At 45.3% G+C, this 20,143-nt stretch overlaps 1 protein-coding gene across 5 annotated transcripts in view; it reads left to right on the top strand.

The window, feature by feature from the left end:
* The window catches only part of UNC80 (unc-80 subunit of NALCN channel complex), a 123,452-nt gene that overhangs the window by 96,996 nt on the left and 6,313 nt on the right, over positions 1 to 20,143 (top strand). For 4 of the 5 annotated variants that reach the window (XM_088058804.1, XM_088058807.1, XM_088058805.1 and 1 more), the window contains 9 exons: positions 81 to 204; positions 2,452 to 2,577; positions 4,440 to 4,563; positions 5,286 to 5,492; positions 6,993 to 7,177; positions 8,069 to 8,234; positions 9,419 to 9,598; positions 11,062 to 11,200; positions 13,190 to 13,246. In XM_088058804.1, the coding sequence (XP_087914930.1) occupies positions 81 to 204; positions 2,452 to 2,577; positions 4,440 to 4,563; positions 5,286 to 5,492; positions 6,993 to 7,177; positions 8,069 to 8,234; positions 9,419 to 9,598; positions 11,062 to 11,200; positions 13,190 to 13,246 (1,308 nt within the window). The remainder of the gene's footprint in view (positions 1 to 80; positions 205 to 2,451; positions 2,578 to 4,439; positions 4,564 to 5,285; positions 5,493 to 6,992; positions 7,178 to 8,068; positions 8,235 to 9,418; positions 9,599 to 11,061; positions 11,201 to 13,189; positions 13,247 to 20,143) is intronic. The other variant, XM_088058808.1, reaches the window with a different exon arrangement.

Genomic DNA, 20,143 nt, shown 5'->3' on the forward strand with positions numbered 1-20,143 from the left:
ACTGTGTGTCGGTGGCCGTGTTTGGGCGCATGGTGGGGGGCAGCAGCCCGTGGCTAATGGCACCTACTGTTGTATTGCAGGCGCCAGGTTGAGTGGGAGCCTGCCAGCAGTTTGATTGAAGGGGTTTGTTTGACACTTCAGAGGCAGCCTATCATATCCTTCCTGCCTCACCTTAGGTCTCTGATCAATGTCTGTGTCAATCTGGTGAGTAGCTGAGCGGTGACCCCATGAACCTTTGCTAAACCTTCCCCTTGCTGTTGGTTTCTCTGGACTGAAGATGACAGTTTATTCCCATTCCTGTCATTTTACCTGTCCCCTTTACCCCTCACAAGGGGACTCTGCAAGTGACACTAGAGATAGGAAGGTTCATTTTTGAAGTGGTGCATGGGGAGATACAGTGACCAACAGCAGCGGTCAAGCAATTTATTTTCCATTACTTCCCACACACCACTTTGAAGATCCACCTTTGCCAGACTGAGCTGAGAGCTGAGGGCTGCAAGTTGGAGAATGGGGTGGTGGAGACTGCACACACCTGGTAGAGACGGGGAGAGGGTGGCACTGGGGATACCTACCATCCCCAGTGGGGAAAGGGCCCTGATTGCTCTGTCAGAGGCCATGGGGTGCTGGATAGTTAGAAGGGTTTACGAGGTGAATTGACTCCACTATTTGTAATGTCCCTGGCTTGATCTAGTACAGGTTTGCACTGTACAATATTCAGATCCCTCTCTTGGTGAAGTTTATGCTCCTTAGTGTGTTACAACAGACAAGTGATATGGACAGAGTTTGCCTGGTCATTCAGTGACAGATTATAGTGTTTCTGCAGATGTTACACTGGGGGCAAGCCCCCACTTTGATATCCATGTAACTCCAGCCACTTGGGCAAACAAGCACACTTTCACTCCATGTGCAAAAATATAAATTAATGGGCGAAGGTTGAGCTAGAATTTTACTGTTACTGGGTTTTATAGCATTTTCTCCTTAGAGCATAAATGTTGTAACCTTATCTAGCAGCTTACAAAAAACATTTCAGGGTTCACCAGTGCTCTGAGGGGCTTTAAAAACAATGATCGTTCTCTAAAATGCAATGGCAGGTTTTGCCAGGTTCCTGTCCTTCAAGTCAATTCAGCACTCCTTGCTGCAAGGGCAGGGAAGCTCCAACCTGTCAGAATTCATAAAACTTCTTCCTCGTCCAAGCAGAGGTAGCAGCTACCTGGTGCTAACGCAAATCAGGGCCCTCAGGTTATGGGGGGGTTAGCTCAAGTAGGAGTGTGGAATAGATTTGCAGTTTGTCAAGCAGGCATGGCAGATTGAATCACCCCAGCAAGCTCTCCAAGGGCCCACAATAAGAATTAGCCAGTGCTCTAAAAATAGCAGGAAGCTCCGCAGTGCTGAAGCGCAGCCATCGTGCTTACATTCTGCTGGCTGGGAATGCCAGGGAGAGCTACCAGGAACATCTGCTCTTACTGCTACAAGTATTTTACCTTCAGCTGTCACAACTGGGTGCACTGTGAGCTATGGGAGTGCTGACTGCATGGTGTATCGTGTGTAGACCATGAAAAATCAATTACCCAGGAAAGAAATATCTCAATGATAATCCATGGTGATGAACAGAAGGAGTTCTGACTCCTTTTCTTCTAAATTGTCATTTGGTTCTCTGGCAAAAAAAATGGTTACTGCCTTTTCCCCCAGGCTGAATTTGGAAAAAAAGCGTACATTCATCTCCCATAAGCTTAGGTGTCTGCCTGGTACCTTCTCCCTGTTCCTGTCACCTAGATGTGTGTGGTCATGGTGAGAAACATTCCTCCTGAGGGACACATCCCAAACAGTACAAAAAAGTGTCCCCTAGAAGTGCCGCTTCCTTGTGGTGATTATTCAAGGAGTTCCAGACAACCAGGTCATACGCAGGTGACTCTGCTGCAGACATCTGGGGTCAGTCAGCTGAGAGGAATCATGCTTAGAGTTCCCCAAAACAGGCTGTGTTTGAGAGGAATCTGAACATTGTACAAAACCTGGCTTGGGTCAGACTTAGGACGTTATTTTTCAAGCAAGGGAAGGGAAAAGACGTTCACTTTCAATGCAGACTTTTTGCTTTGATGACAGATTTTTATTTGTTACAGTTGTCAAATGACATATCCTCCAACTCTAGCTGCTCCACCAGTCCAGTGCTGGTCATTCAGGGCTGGTACTGGGTACATTTATAAATGTACCGGGTTACCTGTGCACTCCTCCCATCCATGCTGGTTCCCTCTTTCCCTCTCCCTTTCCCTGCTAGAACACCGTCTCCTCACTGGCCCCAGCTCCTGCAAGGACCACTGGGGGGGCTGGTTCTGCTAGATCCACCCCAACTCAGTGCTCAATGAAAGGCACCTCCATTTCACTGACGTTGGAGGATATGACATGGATGAAACTGTAAGTAGCCAGTTGTGGTGATGTGCTCTGTTTGTATTGCAGGTGATGGGAGTGGTAGGACCCTCCAGTGTGGCTGACGGATTACCCCTTCTTCATCTCAGCCCTTATCTCTCGCCACCTCTGCCCTTCAGCACAGCTGTTGTCCGGCTTGTAGCATTGCAGATACAGGTGTGTCTGCCCTGGCCCCCTGGCCAGGCCTCTAGAGCTTCTGGTTGAGACACCAACTCATCAGTGCTCTGTTTTCTTTCTGCAAAAGCTGGGCAAAACCTGTGGAACATACATCAAAAATTAAGGAGAAGCAACATGTGAATTCTCCCTTCTTTCTGAAGGCTCAAACTGAGCTCAGAATTCATCTGTTGGGGCCAAGTCCACAGCAAGCATCCATCAGCTTAACACTGCCATTGAAGTCCAGGGAGTTTGGCTGATGGATGCTGTTCAAGGCTCTGAGAAGCAGGTTAGGATTCTCTGCAGGATCTAAGGAGTTAGCGCAAGACTTCTGCCGCAGGAAGATGGGACCCTGGCTTGGGTCACATCCATGCAACCCTTCCTGTCTTCCTGTGGGACCATGTGTGTAACTGAGAGTGGAGTTTGTGCTCTTCTGCTCTTACCTGAGCTGGTCACACAGAGTGCCAGCACAAAATGCAGGGCAACTTGGCTTTTCAGCTGCTGACGCAATGGTGTCCTTGTTGCCAGAATTTAAAAAAAAAAAAAGTTCCAGATTTTTGGAGAATTTCATCACTATTCCTTTATCATAGCAGCACTATAACTTTTTACAGAGTCTTTCTGCCTCAGTGTCCCCTTCCTTCCCCACTGGTATGAAATTAGTCTGAATGGTGACCAAAGAAGTGGCAAATTTCCTTATCTAGCTCCAACTCTCATTTTAAAATATGCATTGGTACATCCAGTTGAATATTTAGGCAGGTGTTTCTGAGCAGCAGGGTGGCTTGGGAAGGAAGGCTTACAGGGACCAACACACAAAGCTGTCCCTCAGAGCATGAGGCACAAAAGGACCTTCTGGTACAAAATGACACAGAAAGAAAACAGATTTCTTCCAGCTCTGAGGTAATGGTTCTTTAATCAAAACAAAAGAAAACAAAAGGCCACTTTCACCTGCTGTGAAATATTACCTATTAAAAAAAAACCAAAACAGATACCAAATTAATATATCTATTTTTAATTATTATGGGGAACTTTTATTATCCTCTTCTCCCTGTTCACTTGTTTGTGAGCTTAAATGTAATGAATTCCGAACATGTCAGGAAAAACACGAGTCATAATTCCCAATACTTCCAGCAGAATACAAAACAGAAGTACTTCACACCCCATCAGAAAACATCTAGAATTTCTCACCCATTGAGGAATTGCAAGGTTCAGTTGCATTTCACAGCTAAGTCTGTAGCAACTGGGATGCTGTAAATGAGCAAAGGTTCTAGTGACAGCCATTTGAATTACCTCCTCTAAAAGAAGGTGAAAGGTATTTCAATTTAAGCTTGACTGTGTGTCAAGAAGTAAAAATGCATTTTGTTTATTTTTCAGGAGTTCATTCTTTGTGTTAGGGAGGATGACAGGGCAGCACAAAGTGAGGAAGAAAAAAAATATGTTTGGGAATAGCCTCCATGTTCAGAGAGGAGAATATTTAGATAATGTCATTTGTGCAGTTTCCTCTGTTCTTTCTTTTTATTCTCTATAGTCTGTGTCAGATCCTGATACCATCGACAGCAGGGCAGAGCTTAGGACTGACACTCAGCTGACTCCTGTGGGATACATCTGATTTTGTTAATGATAACCAGGAGTTGGGAGTCTGGGCTTCTTATGTTTGGCTATGACACAAGCAGGTGATCCCTGTGTTACTCTGTGAATTCCCTTTACTCTTGACTAAGTGGTCTGAGGGCATCTCATTCAATCAGGTCATCGGTGCCGGTGTTGTACTGTGTGAACAGGGTGGCCAGGGGATCCTCATTCCCTACAGTGACTTGTGTGTGTGATCTGCTGATGAAATCATTAAATCCTTTTTTATTATTACTGTACAGGCTTTGAAAGAAGATTTTCCCCTAAGCCATGTCGTCTCCCCATTCACCAATCAGGAAAGAAGGGAAGGAATGCTTTTAAACCTACTGATTCCATTTGTGCTCACAGTAGGATCTGGAAGCAAAGGTCTGACTAATTTAACAAAAAGAATTTTTGTCCCCCTTTTCTGACAACTGATGTTTGCACTTTTCCTGCTCTCTGTATTTTATTTTTTTTAAATTTGTTTTTTTTTGTCACTGGCAGTATGTCAGCTAAGTGCCCTTTGGGTCTGAGAGTGGAAAGAGCCTCATTGGGATTTAGTTATTATTTCTTCTCTTTATTTCAGCTGTGCCTTGGTTCTTGAGCCAGGTCTTACACAGATGTGCTCCTGCTTTTGAAACTGGAGTGCAGGGCAAGACAAATCTGTTGTAGCAGAAGTCACAGAGGGGAGCAAAGGTCACAGAAACTGTGTCCCCCCGTGGATCACAGTTTGCCCAATCCTTGCTACTTGTCTTGCACGAGTCTTGCTCCTTGCTTTCTGCTATAGAGGGTCTTCACTGGTAAATCCCTAAATGAAAGCAAAGAGTAAAGGGAGAGGGGAATGACAAAAGGAAATGAGACCACTGAATGGGACCTTTCTTTGTGCTGTGTAGCTCTGTTTGTATGTGCTTGTGCTGGTGCTAAAACAAACTTTGCCTTTGCTTGCAGGAGGAGAAGCAGCATAACAAGGTGTGGGGGCCGGAGTTTTGGCTTAGGGGACATTTGAGATGCACCCCATTTTGGAGCTGAACAGGGTCTGGATCTTTTGAGTGTCTATGATGGGATGTAGCCTGATCTTTCTCTCTCTTTCCCCTCCCAACGCATCTCAGACAGCCCCTGGCTGGAGCAGCCTGAGGTCCTGCTGCTGCTCCAGACTGTTATCAATATCCTCCTGCCACCTCGCATCATCAGCACTTCCCGCAGCAAGAATTTTATGCTGGAGAGCTCCCCTGCCCACTGCTCCACGCCAGGGGATGCGGGGAAGGACCTGCGGCGCGAAGGGCTGGCAGAATCCACCAGCCAGGCTGCCTACCTGGGTGAGTGACGGCTTCTGCTGAGCACCCAGACACACTAAAGGCTGTAGAGAGCACCAGAGGAAACCATCTCAGGCAGGAGCTAACTGACCTCTTTAGGGTTGCTTTAGGCCTTGTCCTGAACAGGGGGCCAGGCCAGAGCACGAAGTCAGGAGTATCTCTGGAATATATCAAAATGTGAGCGGTGTCTGCGCTGCAGCTGGAGGAAGAGCAGCACAGAAGTCGCTCAGTTCTCATGCTGCCAGGCTACAGCAGTGAAGCCACAAAGGCAAGTCAGACTGCCCATCAAACCCTAACATCACAGCCTCAGTGGCCCTCGGCTACCTAGGGTGAGAGGTGATGTGGCCAGTGTGGCTGCTGGCCCCACACATGGTCCTTACTGACTGCTATTGCCCTCTACTTGATGTAGGGTGGTGTGAGATATTGTCTGTATTATCTCACATCTGACCCACAGGTGAAAGGAATAAAGAAAAATAATTAAATTGGAGATGCAGCATGGCTGAAGGCAGTCAGGCCTACATGGGGACAGTTTCACCTCAAAGCACCCCTTTGGAAACAGCTTCTCTGTTCTGGTTTTGTGAGGGCATTTATCTGAAGATTTATATTGGGGTCTTTGTTAACCCATATCTGAGGAATGATGAAAAATTAGTTCAGCACTGATTTAGCCCCCCACACAAACAAACCAGGACACAGGTGTGTAATGGCTGAGAAGTCTTGGCCATCCCATTAATGGGGGGGGGGGGGGAAGGGTAGTTAACCCCCAACAATTCCCAGGCCTTGCTGTTTTTTACCAGACCAGGGGAGCACAGAAAGGAGGAGACTCCTTGTATCTCCTGTGTTAACCAAGTGTTAACCACTGCCCACTTTAATGCAGAGCATTTTTTTGAACTTCATTGCTGTTCATCCCCGTTTATAATGCCATGCTCTGGTGAATTACTGCCCTTGGCTTACTGGACCATATTTGTATTTAGATTGCAGTGTGGCCATGACTCATGCAGCTGCACTGCTAGAAAGGTTCTTGTCATCACCCTATAAATCATTGGCAGATTATTGTGCTCACTGGGTGACTCTGTGTGGATATGCTTGGTCAAGATTTTTGAGGTTGTCTCATCAGCCAGGGCTGTATTCCTACTCTGAGCTGCTTTCAAAATATCTGATTGTGAGAAGACAAAAGAGCTCTGCAGGGAAGAGAGAGGGAATGCCAGAGCAAGAAAACACAGAGGAGTTTAGGTATGAAGTAGAAAAATTTCTCTTGAAATGGGACTGCCAGTCCTGATCCTGAGGCCTTTCCTACTAGAAGGCTGGTTGTTCCTTCCCTACCATGTTTGGAGACCGATAGAAAAGACAGCTGTGACTCTGAGGTGTGTGCATGTGCACACGTACATGCAAAGCTTGCCTGTGTAGGTTTGTGCTCGCTGTGGCCCCCCGATCCTTCCCCCAGTGCTTGTGAGGGACACCGGTACCATCTCTAACTGCCCTTTGCTGCTGTGTGTTCCCCTGTAGCCCTGAAGGTGATCCTTGTTTGCTTTGAACGCCAGCTGGACAGCCAGTGGTACTGGCTGAGCCTGCAAGTCAAAGAGATGGCCCTGCGGAAGGTGGGAGGGCTGGCCCTGTGGGATTTCCTCGACTTTATCGTTCGAACACGGATCCCTATCTTTGTGCTCCTTCGGCCCTTCATCCAGTGCAAGGTAACAGTTGCTTTGGCTCCTGATCTGTCACTCCCTGGAGGCGAGGTAGCCCTTATTCCCCAGCTGAGAACAGAGGAAAGGCACTTCTGGAAGAACTATATGTAGTGAGTGACTTTTCAGAAGTTAGTAGGCCTAAAAATGCTTTGAAACGAACTCGCAGAGCTTTTTTCTAGCCAAAACTAAAGAGTATGGCAGTCATCCAGGAGCTCTGATCCATGGAGTACAGCTAGTCTTAGTTCCTCTGGATGGGGAAGTGCATGTGGATTTAATTCTACAGTGAAGACATTCAAAGCGCTTGGAAGGAGTGTGGACGTGCTGAACCTGGGAGGGTGTTGTCAGAAATCTTCTATTAATCTCTCTCCTGCATAAAGCTGGGCAACACAGCTAACAGCCAGGAAGGACCACTCCCCTTTCCATCTCTTGGATGAAGGTTCTGACAGGACTTTTGTGGATGAACAGGCAGCTGCTAGGCTAAGGCATCTGGAGTTTAAGCTAATCACAGCTCCTTGCCAGCTACCAGGTAGACTAGCACATGGTACTCTACCTTATTTAGCCCACAATGTCTCTTGGACAGATTAAATCGTCATGGAGGAAGGAGCTGGCCCATGACAGGATCATGAGGCTATCCTCATGGTCCTGTCATGAGACAGCTCCTTCCTCCTTCCCTTAGCATAAGGGAGGCCTCATCTCCATGCACCCTGCGCCACTGAGGCTTTGATCTCTGTTCAGTCAAATATAAGACTGACCCTGAAAAACAGGTGGAAACCTCATAGATGGAATCAAAACCTCTTGACTACAAAGCCTGCTGGCTGCAGGCTCATGCTAGTCTGGAGACTAGTCCCAACCCTGGGCACCATCTCCCTGCAATGCTAATGCATCCCAATTTTGCAGCTGCTGGCCCAGCCAGCTGAGAACCATGAGGAGCTGACTGCCCGACAGCACATCTCCGATCAGCTGGAGAGACGCTTCATCCCGCGCCCACTCTGCAAGAGCTCCCTCATCACCGAGTTCAACAACGAGCTGAAGATCCTGAAGGAGGCCGTGCACAGCGGGTCTGGTAAGGAGAGCTCAGGGCCATCAGCCCAGGCTGGACAGCTGCTTGCCCCTACAGTAACTTGTGAGGCAGACCTGGCCTCTACCTAAGATGGGAATGGGGCACACACACCCTGCCAGCCTGCCCCTGGAGCTTTTGCTCAGCCTTGCCACTGAACAGACAACAGAAGTCCAGGTTAGTTGTGAAATGCACCTATTTTTCCATCAAGTCTGAGTCCTATTCCCCTCTTGCTGTCCTTGCTGTCTCAGCTGGCTTGTGCAGCCCCAACCCCAGGGCAGTTAGTCCCTCCATGCCACCGTAAAGCCAAAGCCCCTTGTGCAGAAAGGTCTGGCTGTTCAGCACTAGCAGGTCTTCCTCCTCCTTTCTCCTGGTCTCTGATTTTTCTCTACTGTGACATCCAGACCAGCATCCCTGAGCTGATGGGGCATTTCAGAATTCTCTCCTGCAGAAGGGGAGACGTTTCTCCAGCGACAACCACCCCTGTTGCCACAAGATGGCAGCTGCTGCTCATAGATGGCAGGTGGTTTATATGCTTAGGAAAACAAATTCAAAAGGAAATGCTTCAGTCTTTTTTCCTTAGCAATATTTTGCCTTGTTTCTAAATGTTGATTTGTAAAACAGCTGATCTGTAAAATACAGGTTGTGAAAATCAGACTAAGTAAAACAGAGCTTTTGGAAAGGTGAGGTGAGCAAGGCAGCTGCTAGCGTTTTCTCACCTCTGCCACCCCTGTCACAGTACCACAGAATCATTAAGGTTGGAAAAGACCTCTGAGATCATCAAGTTCAGCCTTTGACTGATCACCACCTTGTCAACTAGACCATGGCACCAAGTCCCAAGTCCAGTCATTACCTGAACACCTCCAGGGCTGTTCACACCACCACTGCCCTGGGCAACCCATTCTAATGCCTAGAAACCCTTTCCATGAAGAAATTCCTCCTGTCCAACCTGAGCCTCCGCTGGTGCAGCTTGAGGCCGTTTCCTCTTGTCCTGTTGCTGGTGGCAGGGCAGCAGAAGCCAACTCCAGCCTGTCTCCACCCTCTTGTCAGGAAGCTGTAGAGAGAGGGAAGATCCCCCTGCCCCACTAGTCCAGGCAGAAAGAGCTGCCCAATATGACAAGAATGCTTGGCTTGCTGTTGATTTCCAGTGCCATCAGCCACTTGGGTTTGGTTTTCCCCCTCTTGTGCAGCTTACCAAGGGAAGACATCTGTCAGCACTGTGGGCACCTCCACGTCTGCTTACCGCCTGAGCCTGGCCACCATGTCTCGCTCCAACACCGGCACTGGCACGGTCTGGGAGCAGGACAGCGAGCCTTCCCAGCAGGCCTCGCAGGACACGCTGAGCCGCACTGATGAGGAGGATGAAGAAAGTACGTGGCCAGATACTAAGCCCCGAATGCTGAAGATGTTTTCTTGATGTCCAGAGGCCGTCTGGGAGGGGGGGCCCAGTTGCCAGCCCAGTTGCCCTTCTCCCAGTGTGAATAAAAAGCCCACAGGAGCCCAAGGTTGAGCAGCTGGCGTGGCTGGTACATAGTGTTGAAGTTTGGGCTGTAACATAACTCTGACTGCCTTCTGAGCTGTGGCAGGGCAAAGGGAAGGGCACCTGGAGGTTTTTAGTGCCCGAGACCCGGGCTGATGTGCAGTCATCACAGTGCTGACAAGGCATTTGGCAGCCAGGCCTCTCTTTGGCCGTCATTACAGTGGGCAGGGGCTGTGGCTCTGTAGTTGGGATCCTGTTCCTGCAGGATCCGCAAAAGCACCAAACAGAAGGAGTGAGAATGGGGGGTCAAGAGAAAGGAGCATGCAGTTACAGCAGGATTGCCTTTTGGGAAAGAGCAGTTAGCCTGAAACTTGGCAGGTTCAGCCCAACTTTATTTTAGCTGGGTTCACCACTAAACTTTATAGAATCCACCCAGAGCTGTAGTGCATATACATTGTTCAGATATTTTCCCACTGTGGCAAAATATGTTTTCAACCTCAGATTAATTCTGAGCCACTGCGTGGAATAGTAAGTGCCATCTTCCTATCTGAACTACAGCATTATTTCCTCAGCCCTGCCTTGGATAAACACTGCTGTAAAATATTTAAGTACATCAAAATCAAAAAAAAGGTCAAAAAGAGGAGAGAAAATTGCACAAAGGGGTGGGTTACCCCTTTGTTTTCTTTACTTCTAATTAAAAGTTGTGGCAAAACTCACAATAAAATAATTTATTTCTGGATGCTTGATATAATTTGAAACATCACTGAAAATTTCAAGCAATCCTGATTGCAGTCCAGCTGTCTGCATAGTTCTGTTGCAGCATGATGTAATTGAGTCAATTTATCCACATTTTTGGTGACATTTTAAAATGCATGTCCTGAAGGGTGTTGAAGGGTGTCAGTTCTGCATTTTGCTGTCAGGTATTTTGGCTGTTTTGTCACAGTGCTTTCCTAGATCACAGCAGCAGTTTATTTCACAGCAGGAAAATGTCCAGTTACAACTTCTATGCTGGAAACGTTGTATATTAACAAGCAATTTATTAATCACAGGAATTAATCCCTAGTGGAAGCTGAATTCCGCAAACAGTTTTTCCTGAGAGCCATTTAAGCTGGAAGAATGCATAAATCCCTGCCCCATGTTTGTCAAGTTCCTCATCCTGCAGAGGTTTATGTGTTTCTGCACTGTGGCTGTAAAATCTAATAGAATATTCCAATTTGCAGGCTCGGGCTCTTGGTAAGTGAATGCTGTGTACACCTTTGGCATCCTGCTCTCTCTTGACAACTGTCGAGATGCAGGTTGGGTTTGGGTGCTTGTTTCCTCTCCTTTCCTGTTTTTTTTTCTCTGTCTTTCTAGATGACTCCTTGAGCATGCCCAGTGTGGTAAGTGAACAAGAAACATACCTTATGGGTGCCATTGGGAGGAGGCGCTTCTCCAGCCATCTCTCCAGCATGTCTGCACCTCAGGCTGAGGTGGGCATGTTACCCAGCCAAAGGTAAAAACATGGGCTTTTCACCTTTCCCATCATAATAACAAGAGCAGAAATGGCCCAGGCACAGCAGAGAGGTGGGATACTGGAATTAGTGCCAGCATAGTGATGCTAAATTTATTAATCCTGGAATAGTGTTGGAGCAAGGGTGCAGGGTTGGAAACAATGATTTTCCAGGGTGATCTGTGTTGCGTAGGGTCTGTATGAACAAGCTGTCATCCACAGCAACCTTCCTTTTAAACAGTTTCAGAAACACTCTACGTTATTCTTTTTCTCTGCTACCACTGAATAGCAAAAGGAAATGTGGTTTTGGAGTATTCATTGAACCAGGGGACCATAACCAGTTTATGAGGGTTGAGAAGCTGGGAAAGAGGGACAGAGGCAGTTTGATTTACTTTGTTTTCTTCCATGTGTTCTTTGTCCTTCCTAGAAAAATAACTAGCTCATCACAGAAACAAAATGCTGTGTTCAAAGATGGGATTTAATACTGTTTTAAACCTGAAATACTTGTTGATATAAATTACTTAGAATGCCTTATTTCTGGTTGACATGGAACGGTGAGAAAGAGCCTGTTGGGAAATGTACATTTTTAGAAGATGTAGAGAGAAGTTTTGCATTTAAACGTGATTTTGTTTTTTCTAAATAAACAATGTTTATTGTTTTATTTGTCCCTGACATAGTTATCCAAGTATATCTGACAATGGACATATTAATTTATCTTACTCCCTTTGAACCTTTAATGAATATATTCTACATTATGTCTTGACCACCCCTGAAAAATCAAGCAACATTGTTTCCCTCCATTCTTGCCTGGAATTAAAGAAATAACCTTGATAGATGAAGGAAAATTAACAGCTGTGGTACCTACCAGCAGAGATAGGAGAAGTGATTTAAAAGAGAAAAGTTACACAGATTTTTACCTGGGAATTTTCACAAAAGGACTTACAGGAACTCATTTGACTCTTGAACTCAGTTGATTCAGTCCCTTTGTTTCTTGAAAAATTAATATGCAAGACTGCATTTTCCTCAATCTTTCACTACCGTCTTCAATGCATAAACTTCATAAGAGTCACACCTGACTGAGAGCAATGTTTGCTTTGTGCTGTCCCAAATCATGGTGATGCTGTGAAAAAAAAAGACTTTAATTAATACAGAACTTCACTCTCTACTATTTAAATGTATGGTATAACAGGAGAATCACCTTTCATCTGGGTAGGGGAAGGACCAGCTCAGCAAGTATAATCATAGTCCTCAACATCATGCCCTTTGAGTTATGGATAGTCTCTGGGCTTTCAGACTGCCTCACAGATGTACTCTAATTAATGCTAATATTATTACTGCCTTCCTGCTGGTAACCCAACAGACTTTCTTTCTTTCTTTCATGTTTTTCCTGTGGCCTGAGTAGGCTGCTCCTGCCTAATGGCTGCATTGCAGAAAAGCATTGGAATTGTGTCCCTTTGCCAAGACCCTTGCCAGCTGTTTATTCACAATTTCATTGCATTATGAGACCTTGTTTTCCAGATGTTTGTCCTTAGAGTTGCACCAGAAGGAGAGTGGTCTATAGCTCACAGTAGATCAGCCCTCCCTCAAGAAGGTGGCTCATGGGGAAGGAAAACAGCTTTCTGTGAAGCCAAAAGTAAATAGAACTGAAATAAATCAAAATGCTGCAGCAAAATAGTTTTGAAAACAGTTCCCTGCCTATTTCCTTTGGAAACACATCCTATTGAACTTCTCAGCTCCCCGTATCTCATCAGAGATGCGGAAGGCTTCATGCAGTGTAATTCCTCTCTAAAGACTGCTCCTGTTATCAGATGTTCTTTCAGCTCCTCTGAGTCATATATGTGCCGTTGAGCATGTGAGACCAATTAATGTTACCGTCCTTTTTTTTTTTACTTTTTTATTCCGTTATTTTTTTTTCCCTTGAAAACAGAGACAAGCGCATGCTTTTTTGCATTTTCTTTCCCTAAATTCTTAATCTCCCTGCCCCTCCTGCAGTGAACCTAATGTCCTCGATGACTCCCCGAGCCTGGCCACTGAGGGCAGCCTTTCTAGGTACAGTGTAAACACTACCTGTCTGTCGGTGTGTGTGCTGGGAAACGAGCTGTTTCCAACCTTCTGTCTCTTCCCCTCACCTTTTGTCACTCTCTCCATCTCTGTCTCTTGTGGCTCATCAATATTCAGGCCTGCAAGTCAAAGATGTAGCAACCCACCTTCAGTTTTCAGCTTTGATTGCCAATAACTTTGAGAAGGCTAAGGAGAAGGGGAAAGAAAAAACTGTAGTGAATGAAGCAGCAGGCTGGCCTTGGGATTTTCCCCTTGTTTAACAATTGCTTGAAAGGCATGAGAAAGAGGATCCACGAGGCATTAGCTGTATCCTGTTATAAGCATTAGTCTGAAGGCTTATGTAAAATGGAGACATCTGTTTTTTCATTCATCTCACAATACTGTCACCGCAAAAGACTTAATATCAATCTGAGTTTTTTACCGTTTGCTGGTAAAACTAATTAAGGTGAGTCCTGTGGAATATAGTGTTTTGTGGGTGCTTTACAATATTTCTCATTAATTTTGCAAAGCATTTTCAATTCTCAAATGACACCTTAGAAATCTTGCAGGTGGACACCATAAATACATATCTAAAATGTCTCTGTTAGTGCTGGAGTTCAGGTCTAGCTGTTCCTCATTACCCATAGACAGGGGAACAAACATTAATGGGTCAGGAGTGAACTTAGAAGGAGAAGTCTGCACTTTTAACACCCAGATCTGTCAAGTTAATCATTCTCCCTGCCCTCCTGCTGTGCTTCCACCTCTCAATCCATCCTCTTGAGGCTGGAGAACGGTTGCTAGTCCCAAGAGCATCTCTATTTCCTCCCAGGAGAACATGGCCCCATACACTGGCAACACGGAGGGTAACTTGCTATTTCATTCCTGCACCAGTGGAAGCTGTGGATATGTTGAGAGGTGTCTGTGCAAATGGTTTCTGTTCCATTAGCCTGGGTTTTGATGTTGGTAGTGGCTTTTGGGGATGGGGACAGGCTGCTGTGTTTGTTTGTTCACTCTCCTCAGCTGACAAAAGGAGAGTTTATCATCAGTGCTGTCACCAAGCTCATTCCATTCAACATGTCCTTCGTGTGTGTGAACCCTGCTCTGGCAGATTGGTCTATGATTGGTTAGGAAAAAACATCAGCTTCTTGGGGCAGGAGTACTGTTACTTGGATTTTTGACAAAGTAAGATGGACTGTATAGTCATCTGAGCTAAAGAAGTGAAATCATTCAATCGAGGAACTTCTGTGTTGTCCCTTTAGCAGCACTAAAAACTCACTACAGCTGATGAAGAGGATAAAGGGGAAGGTCTGTCTGTATCTGAGCTAAGGCCATAATGACCTGATACTTGGTTACATCACTGTTGGTTTTGAAATGTTTTGATCTTGTTAAGTAGGGGGTAGCCACTCCTAATTACAGTGGTGAGGCTGAGCACTATGAGACACCAAAGTCAATAAATGTGTTCAAACACAATGATTTATTTTGAACCCTGAAATGTATTCAGTTTCACAATGGGTTCCTATTAATTCCTGTCCCAAAATTTGCCTTAGGGACCAGGACATGTCCTCCAGGACACCATCATCCACTCTGCTCTATGATACAGAGGTCTCCTAAAGCAAATGGGTCAGCAGATGCACTTGGGAGTCAGTTCTGCTGAGGTTTATTATCCCTTTCAAGGAGCAGACACTAATGTCTTAAGGACGGGCACCAGGGCTGCAAAGCCCTAAGGAGGAATGAAGACACTGCAAATATGTCTAAAAAGATTAGGTTAGATCTCTGTGAGGAGGAAAATACGTTTCAACTGCATTGTTAAATGTGAAAATTGGATTTCTCCTCTAAAGGACAGCAATAATAAAGCAGATGTTGCAGAAGCTTATATGTTCTGTGGGGATTATAGGGCAGAGTTAATTTGTTTTACATTCAAGAACATTAGTTCTGAATAAAGCAGGCTTGAGTTTTTCTTATGTAACTGATTTTGGCTGATAACTTTTGATGATAACTTTTTAGGATCACCTTCTAAAAGCACAAGCTGGTGTTTAGTCATAACTGAGATAAAGAAATAAACAATATTAACTAGGGACTAGACCCTTATGGAAGGTAGGAGTCTTAAATAAATTAAATTGTGACAAATACAAGAAAGAATAAAGTCTGTTTCTCTTTGTTCTATAACAATTAGATACAGCCTTGAAGAAAAACAGGGTAGGCAGGAAAGGGAGAACACTGAAGTGCAGACAGCTTGGGCTAAAGGGCTGAGGAGCATCATGATCTGTTGTGGTTATAATCTGAGAGAACAGGATATTTTCCCAAATCAGAAAGGAAGAAGGTGAAACCACTGTAATGGAAATCAGTTGCACAAACACATTTCCCTGTAACGTTTGTGCCTCTCCTAGTTTAATGGCTCCTAACAGGAAAAATTGACTCCACATTTCCAGGGCAATTGCAGCAGCAGATTTAGTGCTAACTGGGCTGGGATGTGTCTGGAAATACAATATATTTAACCCATTCTCCACTGCTTTTGTCCACCCACCCTCTCATTCATATGTCTAGGGACACAAAATGTGTACGCTCTACCATGACGGTGTGGTAAGCATGTGCATCTCTTTAATGGAAATTGAAACTCGTTGCTTCCTTTGTTTTGTTTTTTTGTTTTCTTCTTACTTTTTTTTTTTTTTTTTTTTTTTTTTTTTTTTGGCTGCAAGGTTTGGTTTTCTTGCAATTCCTGAGCATCACTTCTTTTACTTGCCAACCCAACAAAGTTTGTTTTGGCCCCCACTGTGTGATTGCATTTTCTGTCATTCCTTGTAGTGCTGGCAACCTGCATCCATAAACTTGGCCTGGTTTGATCTTTGGCTCACCACTGCCCTATATAATGGCAGTAACATTACTGTGCAAATAAACCCCTGACAGAGATATTCAGAGAGTGACAGAGCATCTTTGTGTTGGGCAGGAAAAAAAATCTTGTTTCTTATTCCCCAATAAATCTGGCTTATGTCCTTTAGAAAAACTATTCTTATAGATCACGTTGCCATGGTGGGAGGGGGGAAATATATTGTCAGCTGAAAAGGAACTTGGTTTGCTGTTCCTTGGCTGGGTCCCACAGGCTGGCAGAAAACTGGTATATTCCTGGTCAGGTGTGGTAATCAAGGAAAGACAGAAAATGAGGGAGGGCAAGCTGCACAGAGCTAACCCCCTGCCTGCCATGCTTGTAATGGAAATAAGATTGGTAGTTCTGTTCTTTGATGTGAAAAGAAACTCTCACAAGCCCTCATGAAGAGAAAACTTATATCTGAAAATTCAGTCACTCATCTGAAATTTGTGGTCTTTATCATCCTCTCTCTCTTTCTTTCTTCAAAAATGTGGGGATAGAGAGCAAAAAGACAGCCACAGCAGCACTGTGTTGTGCACAGACAGCTCTGCAAAACTCAGCTGCTCTCAGGTCCACCCTGCAATAGCTCTCTGCAATTTTAGCCTGTAAGATCATCCCAGATTATACCAATTTGTTAATGATTCAGTACCAGAAGTAAACATCCACCAGCTCACTTAACTCATTTCACTTCTGTTATAAGCCAGGCTGAAAATCGCAGACTCTAGCTGGAAGACACGAAGTCCAGCTTTTCTTTTTGCTTGCCTATTGTTTGTCTTTAGTGCATGGGAATAGTTTTTATCTCGTGTACAGCCTCTGTGCCCTCACACAGTCCATGTATACCCATTATCTAATGACTTTTTCAAGTGTTTTCGTATCACATGTGGAGTGAGTTTGTTTCAGCACTGTGAAGAGTTTTACACTGAATATAATTGCAGCTTTTCTGCTACAGACCTGTCTCCTTATTCACAGAACTAAGAGTTACCTTTCCTTCCTCAGAAATTGTAACAGTATTCTCAAAGATAACCCAGTAGACTGCTTGTTTTCAAGAACTTCTCCAGCTAATTCCTACTTCATTCACATACTGGTAACCACTGTAAAAACTTTTAGAAATTCAGAAGAAGAAGTTTTTATGTAATCCTAGAAACAGAAGACTTAAGGCAATTCACCAGTCAATTTTAAGTGGTCTGGATCATATAAAGACTAATTTAAGTGCAGTTCCTTTGCTTTAATAAGGAATGATGTGATGCTTTTGGACTTACCAGTCATATGTACTGCAATTGATGTCTAAGAACATATTCCTAATAACAGGAGGCAACTCTAAGGGCTCTGCTTATCCCATGACAGGTGTTTATGTGGTGTTTAGGATGTTTGGTATGTAAAGCATGTCAATATCCTATGGAAAAGCTGGGATATATGTTCCAAGGACTATGATTTCATTTGGAAGACCTGTCTAAGGAAGAAAAGGACTCAAATTTCAATATCAAATATCTTGATTTTTTGGGCTTTGAGCTTGCTGATGCTTTTCCTCTTTTTCCGAGGTGCAGCTGTGGTGAGATTGCTGAGGTCATGCCCAGGATTATTAGGCAGTAGTCTGTCAACCAAAAGATAAACAGCTTCAGGGTCCCAAGATGTCTCTGTCCATGAAGTGCCCCACTGTCTGCCCTGTAGAAGTGATAGAAACATATGGATATGATTCAGTATAAGGTCTGGTTTTAGTTTAAATGAAAAGGAGGAAGGAAAAAGACTTTAAGATCAGGTAACCAGACTTTGCCTCTGTCTCGGTTTGAAAGACGGTTGTCTGCCAAGGGAGGCTGGAACAAAGAATATGACCCACTTCCCTGTTAATTATTATAACTTTGAAGAGTCTTTCAGGCAAAGAGGTGGGAAGAGGAGTAGCCGTTCTTTGCTGCTGTGTGTCTGTAGGTGTAACAAGGCGAGCAGCAGCACAAAGGCAGTGACAGCCCCTGGCTCTCTCTCGGGGCCCTCGGGCGCTTTCCCCTCAGCGCAGTTCCGCTCACGGCCGCCAGGGGGCGCTGCTGGCCCCGCGCGGGGCACGGCATTCCCGCGCCGCCAGGGGGCGCTGTGCCCGAGCCGCGCAGCCTCTCCCTCACGGGCAATGGCGGCCAGGCTGAGCGGCCGGGAGGGGCTGCAGCACCAACCTCGGGGCTGAAAGAAACTCTGCCGCTCTAGCAGCAGCCGCGGGGTGTCCCGGCAGGCAGGGGGTGTGGGTCAGAGCGCAGAGAAAAGCCCGAGGCAGCGGGAGAAAGCGGCAGAACTGGGCAGCGGCAGCCGGGCTCCTCCACAGCAGCCCCGGGGAGACCTCCGGGTCCCTCCCCTGAGGACCCTGACCCAAGGGTCCTTTCCAGTGAGGGAGAGTGCCAATAAGGTGCCGCTTCAATGGCTGCTCTCATGAGCAAACACTCAGCCGGAGTAGGAGAAAACAGGGCAGGACCGGGCTCTGGCGGCAGCAGTGAATTAATTCCCTCCCCAAGCAGCAGGTGAACCATCCTCCTCCAAAGACGAGAGAGCAAGAGAGCTAAGAGCTACGGCAGCCCCATTTTCCCCCAGCCCATTTCTCACAGTATCTCTGCCCCTCCAAGAGAAATCCCCAATTCAGAGAGTGGCAAGCTGCACCCTTCCCATGGAAACTTCTCTTGGTATGGTTTCTTAGCGACAGATAGGACAAAATTCCATGAGAGGAAAAAAAAAAAAAGGAAATATCCTAAACCCTAACAGGCCCAAAGCAGAGCAAGAAACCTCCCATGTTCTGTTCCGCCAAACCTTATTAGGACAATTGGTAACTTCTGCCAAAGTGAAGAATGAGCTGCTCAGAAGACAAATCTTTTTAAGGCTCTCTATAGTCATCCTCCATGTCTTGTCTGACCATATCCCTAGGTTTATCTTATTCCTCCACCCCTGCACGGTCAGCTAATTAGCCTTAATTCTCTTGGTGGTAGCGACAAATTCCAGGGACATCCAAGGGAAGTATCCAGAGAAAATAATACTGTTTTCCTTTAGATAAATGCAAGCCAAAGACAAAGTGGATTGCAATACTGAATCTTCAACAGTGTGTATATCAGCTATAGCTGGAAGTTGTTTAAATAGCACGTTGCTCAGTGGATTCCAGTCTGGCTTAAATAAAGCAGCTGCCTGAGTTAAAAGAAGTCTGTCTTAACTGTTAGTGACTATTGTAGTGATAAGTCTCTCAGCTAAAGTGTTTTGTGACTGCTAAATGTCCAGTGTTTGGAGGAATACAGTGCTTTGATAAAAATGAGGGGAGGGTGGTATTTTTATATTAAGTAGGTTGAATGGTAGTGAGATGGTACATAGCTGAGTCTGTTTTATTGCTAAAGTTTCTTCTACTGCAGGTTTTCAGATATTTTGTGCCAATATGTTAAAAATGGAAAAGCTGTGTTTCTCTCTCTGATTTTTGTTTGCTGTCTCTTCTGTTTGTTAGTCACAAAAAGACTTGAGGCTGCAAGTGTTGAGTGTGGGGCCTTGTTCACATAACTCATGCATCAATTATGTGAATGGATCCTTTGTCACTTTGCGTATGTTGACTTAAACTGAAATTAAAACCAGATGACAAAATCGTGATGAGGCCATGGAATCTTCTTATTTAGGAAGCAAAAAAAGTAGCTTTTACAACATTGTCCTTTGAAAAAAGGAAAAGCAAACAAGAAGGCTTTTGAGCTAGGAAGCTGATGTTCCTGCTTTCACTGATGTGGCAAAGGATGCAGAGAAGGGAGTGCTGCTCAGTGGGATGCATCAATCAATGACTGAAAACTGAAATCTGCAGTTATTTATATTTGGATGCTACCTGTGTGTGGCCAAGTCCTGAATGCCATGACTCCACCTCCCACCCTTTCCCAAGCCCCGGAAGCCACAACCCAGTAGACATGTCCCCTCCCATCCTTCAAAGATAGTGCTGCTCTTTGAAGTGACTGTGCCATTAGTGGTTGGTCGATTTCTTGTTTGTTTATTTATTTTAGTCCCAATTGCCAGGACACCTACTAGTTATGCATCATGCTTCTGTGCTTCTC

The sequence above is a fragment of the Pseudopodoces humilis genome, chromosome 8 (genome assembly GCF_049639895.1).
Source record: "Pseudopodoces humilis isolate 2021_Gansu_Grassland_sample_001 chromosome 8, ASM4963989v1, whole genome shotgun sequence".
Classification (NCBI taxonomy): Eukaryota; Metazoa; Chordata; class Aves; order Passeriformes; family Paridae; genus Pseudopodoces; species Pseudopodoces humilis.